Source organism: Micrasema longulum, unplaced genomic scaffold (assembly GCF_059751315.1).
Source record: "Micrasema longulum isolate JH-2025_06_02 unplaced genomic scaffold, ASM5975131v1 h1tg001035l, whole genome shotgun sequence".
Classification (NCBI taxonomy): domain Eukaryota; kingdom Metazoa; phylum Arthropoda; class Insecta; order Trichoptera; family Brachycentridae; genus Micrasema; species Micrasema longulum.
The window spans coordinates 186,464-198,957 of NW_028278223.1; the positions used below are offsets into that span (position 1 = coordinate 186,464).

General features: G+C 33.7%; 1 protein-coding gene across 2 annotated transcripts in view; it reads left to right on the top strand.

Annotated features, from left to right (window-relative positions):
• LOC148277424 (ammonium transporter Rh type A-like) overlaps positions 1-12,494 on the top strand; it is a 34,248-nt gene that overhangs the window by 17,453 nt on the left and 4,301 nt on the right. For both annotated transcript variants that reach the window (XM_088232898.1, XM_088232897.1), the window contains 5 exons: positions 631-773; positions 2,397-2,547; positions 3,867-4,168; positions 7,090-7,263; positions 8,841-8,967. In XM_088232898.1, coding sequence (XP_088089024.1) covers positions 631-773; positions 2,397-2,547; positions 3,867-4,168; positions 7,090-7,263; positions 8,841-8,967 — 897 coding nt within the window. The remainder of the gene's footprint in view (positions 1-630; positions 774-2,396; positions 2,548-3,866; positions 4,169-7,089; positions 7,264-8,840; positions 8,968-12,494) is intronic.

The following is a 12,494-nucleotide window of genomic DNA, read 5'->3' on the forward strand; positions in this document are numbered from 1 at the left end:
CCGAACGTGTGGTTGAGATCCCCCGCGAAACTTATCGTGTTTGTTAACTACAAAACATCGACCTATCCTTGCCTCGTCTACTCATCGTCAACACCATTCGCTTTCCGCACCAAGTGGTGCATAGGGCACTGCATTGGTTCACCAACTGCAGCGTATCTTGAAAACTTTTGTTAGATAAAGGTAAGATGATCAATTCATCTTTATTTTCATTTGTTATTCTTCGTCTTTGCATATTTTATCTTGCAATCTTTCAAGTATTAGCTAACCGTCGCATTGATGGTTATCTTTGGACATTCTGGAACTACAAAGAAGTAGAGGAATACAAGGTTAAGATCCCTTTCAAAACGTATTTTGTTTGTCCACTGCAGTACATCGGCCTACCTCATATTCCACAGTTTTAAATCCAAACCACTCATCCATCTATATTCATACAATGGAGAAATGTGGACGGCCCAATCCATCGAATTTCCTTAATTATTCCAAATTTGTTTTAACGCTGTCGATACTTTTGATATATAATGTAATGCATTATTATCTGTGCAACTTGGGACATAAAGGCTTGTATAGTATTATTTCTTAAAACATTATTAGCTATTACTATTCTGTGTTCGTTCGTATCTTTGATTCCAGGAGCTGATATCGCCGCAGCCAGTGTTCTAATATCGATGGGAGCAGTCTTGGGTCAAACAACTTTTCTCCAACTCATTGTGATGGGAACTGTAGAGATCGTAATCTTTGCCGCTAACGAGTATTTACTGGTAGATGTATTCAAGGTATGGACACACTGAAATACTATGCTAATATTTTATCTTATTAAACATCTAAAGCGACCCGTTGTCAATTGTATACCATATTAAAATTCGGCTTTTGTTAAAATATATTATTCAATACGAATCTACATACATATAAAGCATAAAGTAGACATGGTATTCAAACGAGAAAAACATGTTTAAAAGATCTAGGATGGGACCGATAAATATTGGAATACGTATTTTTGTATACTGCCTATAACATATTTGCAAGAATGTAAAGAAAATCTTTATGAAGAACATCGACCGATCTTACGACTTTATATAAAATAATAAAACCAATGTTTGATCTACTGAAATTGATTTCATTCTATGTACCACCTAGATTAAGCAGAACATCTACAATATTTTATTGTCAAAATTCTCGAACGGTAGCTCAATATAACTCACCTATTGTTAGATTACAGAATACCGGGAATGAATATGCATCACATTTTGATATATTTAGTTTATCTCTGCCTAACTTAAAAAATAAAGTGATCAACATATTTTTATCAAAAAGAGCAAATCATCTTCAGAAGATTGGGTTGGAATAATTATAATTTGATTGATTTATGTATTTTGTTATTATATAATTTCTTTAAAATATATATGTATTTCAAGTCATTAATAATGTGTACAGTACGAGTATATTAATATTTCATACTCGATTTTTTAAAAAAGATTTTTATTTTTAAGCACTCTTTATACCACATATATGTAAATGGTAGAAATGCCGTATATAAATAAATAAATAAATAAATAAATATGACAGTTGTCACCGAAAATTTCTACGCCCATTCTCTTATTTCGAAATTCCTCAGAAAGTCAAATCACAGCACACCCAAAATTATTCTATGACACATTCTCAAAACTCAGTATTTTGCTATTTTGCGTCCTAGTAAGGTGCATGATTTGTAAAAAAACAACAGCATATAAATTTAAAATCTTTATTATCCCCCTATTCTAAAAATGCATACGGTAAAAGAAAACTCAATAATACACATTTCAATCCAAATACACTAATACACCCCCACAGCACGTCCTCAGATAAACAAATTAATAATTTACTATTATACTTTCTTCGTCTTCTTTACCTTTTTTTAGAAAGATGCAAAGAGCACTACTTTTACGATCTAAATAAAGTACATCTATTGTTGAGGAGTGATCGAAGAATAAAGAAGAATGTTGCATCCGGTAAAGCATTGGTACTAAAAATGGGCGTTTCGGTTATATAAAAGGAGTAGCTGTAACAGTTACTGTTTTATAAATTAATCTGTTTTGTGAAACCGTTTAAAAAATAATGACTTAGAGCAGGGTGGGCAAAAAATCTGGTGCGGGCTGCCTAAACACTTTCAAGCTATTTGTTTATGACCGCTAATCAATATTATCCTGTTTCAAGAGAATAACTGTTTTTTTGGGTTCACGACCTGGAGCTCTATTCTGAACCGCTCTCGCGGCACTAGAAAACAGTTTTTCTCGTGTATTTTGTATGTAAATACACGAGATAATACGGCCGCGAGAGTGTTTGGAATACCATCCCTACAGCTTAACTCTATCATGTGTTATATGAAAGTATAATGTTTTGAATTTTTTCTCTTTTTTTAGATAACGGACGTTGGTGGCTCAATAGTAGTCCATACCTTTGGAGCTTACTTTGGTCTCGCTGTTAGCTTCATGCTGCGACCTAGCGAAAGGGATCCTACATCTAATGAACTTGAGGGAGCTAGCTATTCATCTGATTTATTTGCTATGATCGGTAACCATTTCTTATAATTTATTCATATTTATTAGTGAACGTTCTTGGTGGAAATTAAAAGAATGCGAACATTGTACAATTATTTATTTTTTACGATGGTTACTCTACTGCAAGAAATTTATATAACTATGTAAATAAATAATCACATAACCTGTAATTCTGCTTTGAGTTACTGTCACGTTTGCTAAGTTAAATGTTTTTGTGGATTTGTGAGATATTTAAAACAAAATGTTTAAAATATAGTCTTCCTGCACTAAGTGATATAAGATTAATATTTTTGATTAGCCTGGAAACTTACCAGATATTAAATCTTAAGGCTGAGAGCTAAAGCTACTGAAAGATGTATATTTTGTTGACAAAAACTACATTTAAAAAGTATTTTCTTCTGTTTACGTTAATTCGCACAATGCTTTATTATTCGCAATATTTTCTTTCTTGAAGTTTGAATTTGTTCGATTTACTTTTGATTCCACGTCTACATTCGATTATGTTTTTGATATTGGTATGTAACCCAAACTTCCATAAGTTTTCTTATTTGCACATAATGGTGCCTAGGACACTGCATTGATATACCCAATGCAACGTTGTTGGTCATCTGTTACATGAAGACAGGTCTTCAACTTCTGGTGCCGGTCCTGAAACGATGACATATTGCAGTGTTAAACCACTTTTTAAGCAAATGGGTCTTATAGACTTTGCTGGGTCTCAAACCTGTATCCACTTTTTTCAGGGTTTTTTCCGAGAGAAGCCATCGAGTCAAAAACACTCGTCTAGGGTTCTGGTTCCATTGCACACGTACATGTTTGCTTGACCCGCTTGGACACATAATACATAATAATAAAAAATATATATTTATTTATTCATTTCAAATTACATTAATTTCACACATACAATAACTTATTACGGCTTTTTAGGCTGTGCCCGTGCTAAGTCATATTAATTAATGACAACAACAAAAATCTGCATTATACCATAATAAAATTAAGAATAACAATCCAAAAAAAAAACATTATATGCTCTGATTTTTTTTTCAATATAAGTCATACATAATGTATAAAGATACAATTGTAATTGAATACACAGCATAATATAATCAGTTATTACATGTCTAAAATTATAACGGCCGTTCAGATCCACAAAGAGTTTTTGTAACCAACCCTGATGATGGACGCTGAAATGCGATCTGCAATGTCTGAAAAAAGTGCGAATGACACACGGAATAGTGATCCAGAAAAACCTTTCAGCATCTTTAACATATGTAGGGTAAATTCAATTTGACGTTTTTGTTTGTATTTATTTTCACTACCTTTTTTGACTAGGGACACTTTTCCTATGGGTGTTTTGGCCATCATTCAACGGAGGTCTAGTAAGCGGGGACGAGCAGCATCGCGCTGTGATCAACACCTATCTCTCCCTGGCCTGCTGTACTGTAACCGCCTTCGTCGTCTCGTCCTTCACCAGCTCGGAGAAGAAGTTCGACATGGTGCACGTCCAGAACTCCACCCTCGCGGGTGGAGTGGCCGTAGGCTCTGTCTGTAACCTGATGATCCACCCCTTCGGAGCCATGGTTGTTGGCATGATCGCTGGGTGCCTCTCGGTTCTTGGATACAAGTACTTAACGGTAAACATTATTATTATCATTAACTATCTACACTCAGTGGTGCATAGTTCATTGCATTGGTACCCCAATTGCAGTGTACCTTGATCATTTTTGTTACATGTAAGGTTAGGTGATAAATATATATATAAGTAACAGATAAGTATTTAGATAAGTCTAATGTTTTAGTTAAAAAACAAATGTAAAAAATAAAATCTTCACTAGTAGAATATAAATATGTTTCCCAAAGACAAAACTAAGACAGCTTGCCCACCATATTACCTCACACCGCATCCTAAGGACATAGGTCTCTTTGGCGGTGCCCACATACACGGAAAATTTACTCGTTGTCAAACGAGAAAAGCTGCCCGAAGGAGCTCTCTGAACTCTGGTAGCCCTAGCATCTTTGTGCTGAAAGAAAGTAAGCCAGAAGTACATAATATGTACTTCATTGGATTGAGAGAAAAAGGGAAGTGAATTCTTCACTGACTGGGATTAAAATGATTGGACCTGATCAATTCGCCGAAATGATTGCAAAACTTTTTAAAAGCCTTAAAATTATTTTTGGAAGCCACCAGATATGTATATCCGACAGGACCTATAACAGGGCCATGGATAGTGGCGAGAAGCTCCATTCGGTAATCATAGAGAAGGGGAAAGGGACAAGACCACAGGATGTGTTCAGAAGATTGGTTAGGATATCCGCAGCAGCACGAAGGGGAGTCAACAATATTAAAAACCAATATTTTTTTATTAAATTTACCATGACCTGATAAAAACTGCGTAGTCCAGTGATCGGGGATAACCCAAGAAGATTCTAAGCGCTGACAAATTGAAGGAAAAAAAATAAATGTAACCCTCCCTGAAGGGGAAGATTCCCATTGCGATTGCCAAGCATCAAGAAGAGCATTTAAAGTCATTTTTTTATATTCGATTGAGACAAAATTAAGACAATGAAATAAATGTATATTATATTCTACATTTAAAGAGTTTGTTCTTTATAATAATATAACGAGCTAAGCCATGCCAATTCTTCTACATCCCACACTGTATTAATGACAAATAAATCTACGAAAGAAAGAAGATTTAACCCAGACTCCAAGTTGCGCGAAGAATTTACTCATCTACAAATTTTAGGAATTGGGGCATAAATAAAAACCAAAGTTGCTTTTACAAGATTTAATAAACAACGAAGATTGACTTCTGGTGACACTGTTAGAAATATAAAAACATATTTATTGCAACAGATGTAGGATATCACTAATAGTATAAAGTATTTAAAAATTCAAATAAGGACTATCTCTGACCTACATTTCTCTACTGAAGACAAATTAAGGTATTGCTCTATTTCAATATATGAATATTTGCCCCTTCGCAATCCGAGCAACCATGTTATAATATTACCCTTAACTTTATTTTGAAAATGAGTAATCTTACTGTCAGTTGCCTTCTGTACGCCGATGACGCAGTCCTCCTAGCTGACAGCGAAGAGGAACTGCAATCCTTGGTTACGAAGGTTTACGAAGTGTGCAAGGAGAGTGATTTGCTAATGAATGTGCAAAAGTCGAACGTCATGGTCTTTGAAAGAAATGTAACTATGACTGAATGTAAGATTGTAGTAAATGGAGATAGTTTGAAACAGGTCGAAGAATTTGTATATCTGGGTAGTATGTTTACTAGAGATGGAAATATGGACAAGGATATTGAAAGGAGGGTTAGTGCCGGTAACAGAGTTAATGGTGCCTTAAAGTCTGTCGTAGCAAATAAGTGTCTATCGCAAGAGGCTAAATTAGCAGTTCATAATGGAGTTCTGGTACCAACCCTAATGTATGGAAGCGAAGCATGGAGTTGGAAAAAAAGGGACGAAAGTAGACTGAATGCTGTTGAAATGCGATCCCTCAGGCGAATGTGCGGAAAAACAATGTATGATAGGTGCCCTAATGTCGAAATTAGAGCAGAATGCAAGGCTGAGTTAAGCATTATCGACAAAATTAAGAAAGGTCTTTTGCGATGGTTCGGTCATGTGGAGCGAATGAATGATGAAAGAACGGCTAAAAAGATTTATGATGCGAATGTGTCTGGTTGTAGAAGTCGAGGAAGGCCGAGAAAGACATGGCATGATCAAGTACAACAAATTCTTGAAAGTGGTCATGTGAAAAGTCGGAATAATCGACGTGCGTGCATGAGAAGATGTATGAATGTGAAGGAAGCAAAGGAAGTGTGCCAGGACAGAGTGGTGTGGCGTTCTATCCTCTCTGCCTACCCCTCTGGGGAAATGGCGTGATGGTTAGTTAGTTAGTTAGTTACTCAAATGTTATTTAGTGTTACAATTTTTATAGTCGTGGGCTGAAAGCAGAGTATGGCAAACAGCACCTGGTCAACTACTGAAGGGTACTCGCGAAGGTTTGCTTTCGACCCAATGAAACTAATCCAAAACTAAGTGAGGGTTATTACTAGAGCACTGCAGATTGAATAAAAGACTTGCCAACATGAATTTCTCTGGAACTTCTAAATGTAGGTTTTGCAGTGCAAACGGTGAAAAACTTTTATACATGTTATGTGAATGTGATGCTTTATATCACAAAAAAGCAGCAACTTTGGTGAACCATTGGTTAAACTAAGGATGTGATAGCACAGCTCTTTAGTAACAGCATAATTCTTTAAGGACTTGGGCTTGGAAGAGAAGATTTAGAAATAGATGTAAAAAGCCCTCGGCCTCCATTTTGTTGCCCAGCGTTTCAAAGACCTAGGCTTGAAATGTGAAAATTCATTTACAGGGACCCGTCACTATAGATTTACGCAGAGTAACGTTAGGAATTTTTTTGGCACTGGCAAAGAATAGGAATACTTTTGAATAAGTTACATCTGATATAGATATACTAATTGATTGATCAAGAGTGGTTTATATATATATTTTTTTTAAACATATATTTCTGATCTTTCAGCCCAAAATAACCTCATCTCTTCGTCTCCATGACACTTGCGGGGTGCACAATCTCCACGGAATGCCAGGAGTATTGTCCGGATTGGTAGCGGCCATTTTGGCTCTATTTGCCAATGAGGCTAACTACAAAGATTCTCTTTACACTATTTTCCCAGCAATGGGAATGGACATTCACGTAAGTGCAATCGATATAATCCAATAAATATGCATGTACATATTGGTCTGTCGTTCGTCAATTCCGTGGGTCGTTAACGTTGGTACTCTTCCCAGCCATTTCGTTGACAATGCGGCTCCACCCTTCACGGCTCTGCGCCCTCTCCACAGCTCCATATAGAGTATCTGTTTCTTCGTCCTGGCACACTGCCCGTGATTATTATTTTATCCAGAACTTTTACGCTGAGTTTCTCCAGTATGGAGACATTTGTAAGTTTAAATTTTTTGTAGTTAGAATTTTAATTCGACAATGTTTTGAATATGTCCAAATGCTTGCTGACTGGCTGTATTTTCTCTCTAGAATGACAGGTCATAAGCCCTGTATATTCCCTTCTCAAAAATGTTTTTTTTCTCTATTGCAACAAGAATTTCAATTATTTGCGCTCTTTAGAACTGCAAGATGAAGTGTTATTTATCCCAAAATCAAAGTTATAATTAAAAATTTTGAGAAGTTATATAATTAAGTGATAGATGCTTGAGAGACTATCCTAGCTACGTTGGTCAGTGCTCAATGCAAGGCTAAAAAATCTGAGTCAGAGTGACTGAAATTTTTATGGATTTTTTTGCTTCCATAATAATATAAATATATAACATTTGTGCTGTAACTGAAGAGTGGTTTGACTGTTTACTGTAATAATACTATTCTGGGTAGACACCCAGACTTATAAAGACTTAAAACTTCAAAATACTATAAAAACGTATTAATGTGAACTGCGAAGGGATTGTTCTGGTTTGATAACTCTAGTTTGCCCAGTATGCCTTGGTTCTCCTGGTCTAATATAGTTAAATAGCTAATAAGCTAACATACCCCATCACCGTCGAAATGAACAAAATTAGATTGATAGTGACAGATAAATTTACTATTCGATTCTAGAGATTCACTAACGGGGATGGGGTCATTAAAATAATGTGAATTCCGCAGTAAAATAATGTGAATTCCAAATACCGCTAATCTTTTTAAAAACAAATAATATATTTTTTACAATAGAATTTAACCGTTCATTGGAAAGTTAAAAATTTGTTTATGCAATGTGCGAATACGAAAAGAGGCCAAAAAGGCCTCTAAAACGGATCCAGGCTTTCAATATAATAATATTTTTGATTCGTCATTTTGGCATTTCTTGTTTGGATACGAATCAGATGTAAATTTGTTAAAAGAGACCTCTAGATAGGACATTCATCAGCCTATTTAGAGTCTCACTACAATATTAATTCAATTGTACTGCAATTTTTATTTTTAAATACTTTTACGACATTTACGGTGTAATCAATCACACTGGCTTCTCAATCAGAAGTTTGATTCCCGAAAAATCACAATATACACTAGGATTCCATACACACCATACCAGTACATAATATATTCAAAGTATATCGAGATCTTGCTATAACAACTTGGATAAGATAATAGATATTAACATCATTATTATTTTGTACATACCTATAAATTTTTCCCCAGTATCCAATTGATATTGTCTTAATACTATTTTTTTACATGTTTTCCGAAAAAATTAACATTGTTATTAACTGCTTTATTTTTAGCAACAAATAGCTGCCATTGATAATGGAACAGATTCAACTGGAAGAACTAGCGGAAAACAAGCTTCGTATCAGCTTTTAGGCTTGGCAGTAACTTTAGTTATTGCTGTTGTGACCGGCGCCCTGACAGGTAAAATTAAGAATTTATTTCAAAAACAATTTTACAAAATATACAGTCCCTGGTTTTCGGGTCAATTGAAAGGGTCCCGGACGTCCACGGATTGATTAAGTAGGTCAGTAATGAAAGATCCAACCAGCTTTTTCAGGATGCTGAACTTTTTAAGCTACGTGAAATTTATTACCAACAGTGACTTAAATATGATTCAATGCGCCAGCCATAGAATTAAGAATAGTCCAGAAACCGCATACGCACAAAAATGAGTAGGTTTACGTTTTGACCCATTGGTTTCTTTGTAGACGTCACTCAGTACGCAACTCCTGATTTGAATTTAACTATGCCGTGTTGTGTCCTTTTAAAGTGTAAATATACTGCTACGATCTTAAAGAAACAGAAAGCAATCATATTTCATGTGTAATTAGCAAATGAATGTGTATGTAACAAATGCATTACTTAAAAATTGAATTATTTTTCCATCTGTCAGATTGTCGAAGAAACAAAATGGAAATTTCGTTAGTGTTGCCAGGATAGTAAAAAAAATACCCTACCTTGCTCATCTAATGAGAGAACTAATGAAAATTGGATCTCGGATTAAACAACTTGGACATTTGGCCGACATTATCTTTAAAACATCAAATATTATTTAACGTCGTATCAAAATATCCGTCTTATTTAAAATAACATTTGTTTTATATTTTAAGTTTAAAGTTCATTAATTGAATAACTCTTATTAAATGATCCTTTACGTATCTACTTTGTTGTGTCAATCAATATCTCCGCGTGCATAATAAAATTTTAGAGAAATGAACAAATTGCTTTTTTTTAACCTTACATTTGTGTTATAATTATATTTTTTCCCATCGCGGCGGCATCACGAATGCGCGCGGCGAAATAAAGGCATAGTGGGGAAATTATTGGAGACAGTCCGATGTATTCAAATGTAATTCTACGCTCCTTCTCGACTATTCTTAATTCTATGGCGCCAGCAATTATTTTCCTAAAAAATTTAATAGATCTAGCCATAGCCAAAGATTTAATAGTGAACTATAAATCCCTTATTGTAAATCCAGACTCGCGCAAATACACTCATTTTTCATGGCTCCAAAACTGTTCAATGCCTTTCATAAGGACAATAATACGATAGCGATTAATTATTTGAATTTGTTTCGATTAAAAATTTTGTTGAAATTATGATAAAAAAAGAAGCAGATTTATAAAGCTTATTTATTTAATGAATAGCATATGCCTACCTACTTATTATTATATTTAATTTATTTTTCATTTTTTTAACTAACTTTTGTGTCTTAATATAAGAATTTATTTTATTCTTTTATATCTACTGTATTTTTCCAGTAATATTTATAAAAATATAATATAAAATTTAAACCTATACACAGCCCACGCCTTGTGGGATTTTTTTTTATGTTTATGTAAAAAACTATATTTTATATTTGTAACATATGTATATTGGTGAAATGAAAATAAAAGGCCTTCAAATGCCTAGATTTCCATGTTCCCTTCTCTCTAATGTTTTCCACCTCTGTTGTAATATTATGTTTATTTATTATTTAATAAACAGGCAAGCTTTTGCGTAACCCGATTGCAGGATTTATGGAGACAGAAGAACATTTTTATAAAGATGATCCTTTCTGGAATGTTCCTGACAACGATAATTCTGTGTTTCTTATTTCTTCTGTAGCTAAAAATTATCAACAGCAACAAATGTGTGTATTTTTAATAATATAATTATCGCACATAGGAAAAGCAATGCTGTAACTTACCCTTAAAATAATTATTCGTCCCTCTCCTGATTAACTGTCGTATCGAAAAATATTGTAAATTAATTTTACTCATCTATATTCGGATGACGAATACGATGAACGATGACACCTACTCATTAATTATCTAAGTTCATTTGATACTGTAAAAAATACAATATACCCCTAGTAAATGCAACCGAAATGTCTAATTACCTAAAGTACTCTTTTAAAGTTCAAAACCAAACTCGACTTTGGCCAACTAGTGAAGCACGTTCTGGGTTATGAGACCTAATCAAATAACTGTATTATTTTTAGAACCGAATAATCTAATATATCCTTGAGACAATCGGTATTTAAACAGTCATTTATTATAAACTCTTAAAACAAGGTTGAAAATTTTAAAGGGGCATTATAAAAAACGCTAGATCAAGAAAGTTGTCTGAATAAAAACAACAATACAAACGCCGAAACAAATTCTGAAATGAATACCTATAAAATCATGCAAACTGTTCAATTGTTTTATTATTTGAAATATGTTTGAACCAAAATTAATATTTTAAGTTCCAGATACCTATATGGTTTTCCGATTTGAATTCATATTAACTTTGTATTTAGTTTGTGTAAAATTACTATGCCGACTGTAGTTACATTATTTAAATTCATTCATTTATTCATTTGTTTCTGTGTAAACCTTAAATGTTTTTTAGTAAACCTTAAATAAACTATTTTTAGCAAAGCAATGAGGAAGTTCAGTGGTTTTTTTTTATTTGTTAATAGACTATCAAACAAAGCCACATTTTTTTTAAAAATATCCATCGTATTATCATCGCTATGATTTTTTAAAGTTTTGTAGTTTTGAAATTACTCAACTCGTGACGTCGCTAGTTTGTCATCAGTGAGTTGTCCTGACTGGTGAGTTGGAAACCAGAAACCTGTTCGACACTGTAGTTGATTGGTTGATTAGCGAGAACTTGTGATGTAGTTCATTTTTATTAACTTCTTTATACATTTTCGAGAAAGTTTGCCGTACAATTAAATGTTTTCATTTTTACCGCTTGTAAGAAGACATTTTTTACATCCAGTTTCCCGTAGCATTGAACTTCCTCATTTGGACATTTTAACCGGAATGCATTATTCCATCGGTCATGCGCATTAACGAATAATTACGACACTGAATCGGAAGAGCGACGAAATTAAGAAAATATTGTCCTTGCTTGCACTTTGTGATGCGTTTACTATGGATAAAATAACCATTCAACTGCACAAGAGTAATCAGTAGATATGTAGTTTGAAAAATCACATTCTGAGTCAACTCAAAAACCACAAGGCCTATCAAACCAATAATGGAGATCTCAATTTCCAAAAAGATTTATCAAATATACACAAATTTCACTCTATCAGATTTAAAATTAACACGTAAAATGCATATGTAACTTGATAGACACTATAATAATAAATATGTGCATCTCCCTTCCACTCTTTATCCTCTCTTTATGCATCCCTGTCTTAATCTTGCCCCATTTACAATAACTGTTCATTTAAAAATATATATTTATCTGTTCTCATAATTACAGAAAGATACATAAAAAAAAAATATATATGTATTAACTATACATGTTTACAAACTTTGTACAATTTGTGGAAACCTGTTATTGGTTCTGAGTTTATACGATATAATATGCTGAATACTGTAAATATGCTTGTAGAACTTTTGGCTTCCCAAATAAAATTAAAAAAAACTTAAAGTTTCCCTTATAATTTGATACATTATGTGTTCAA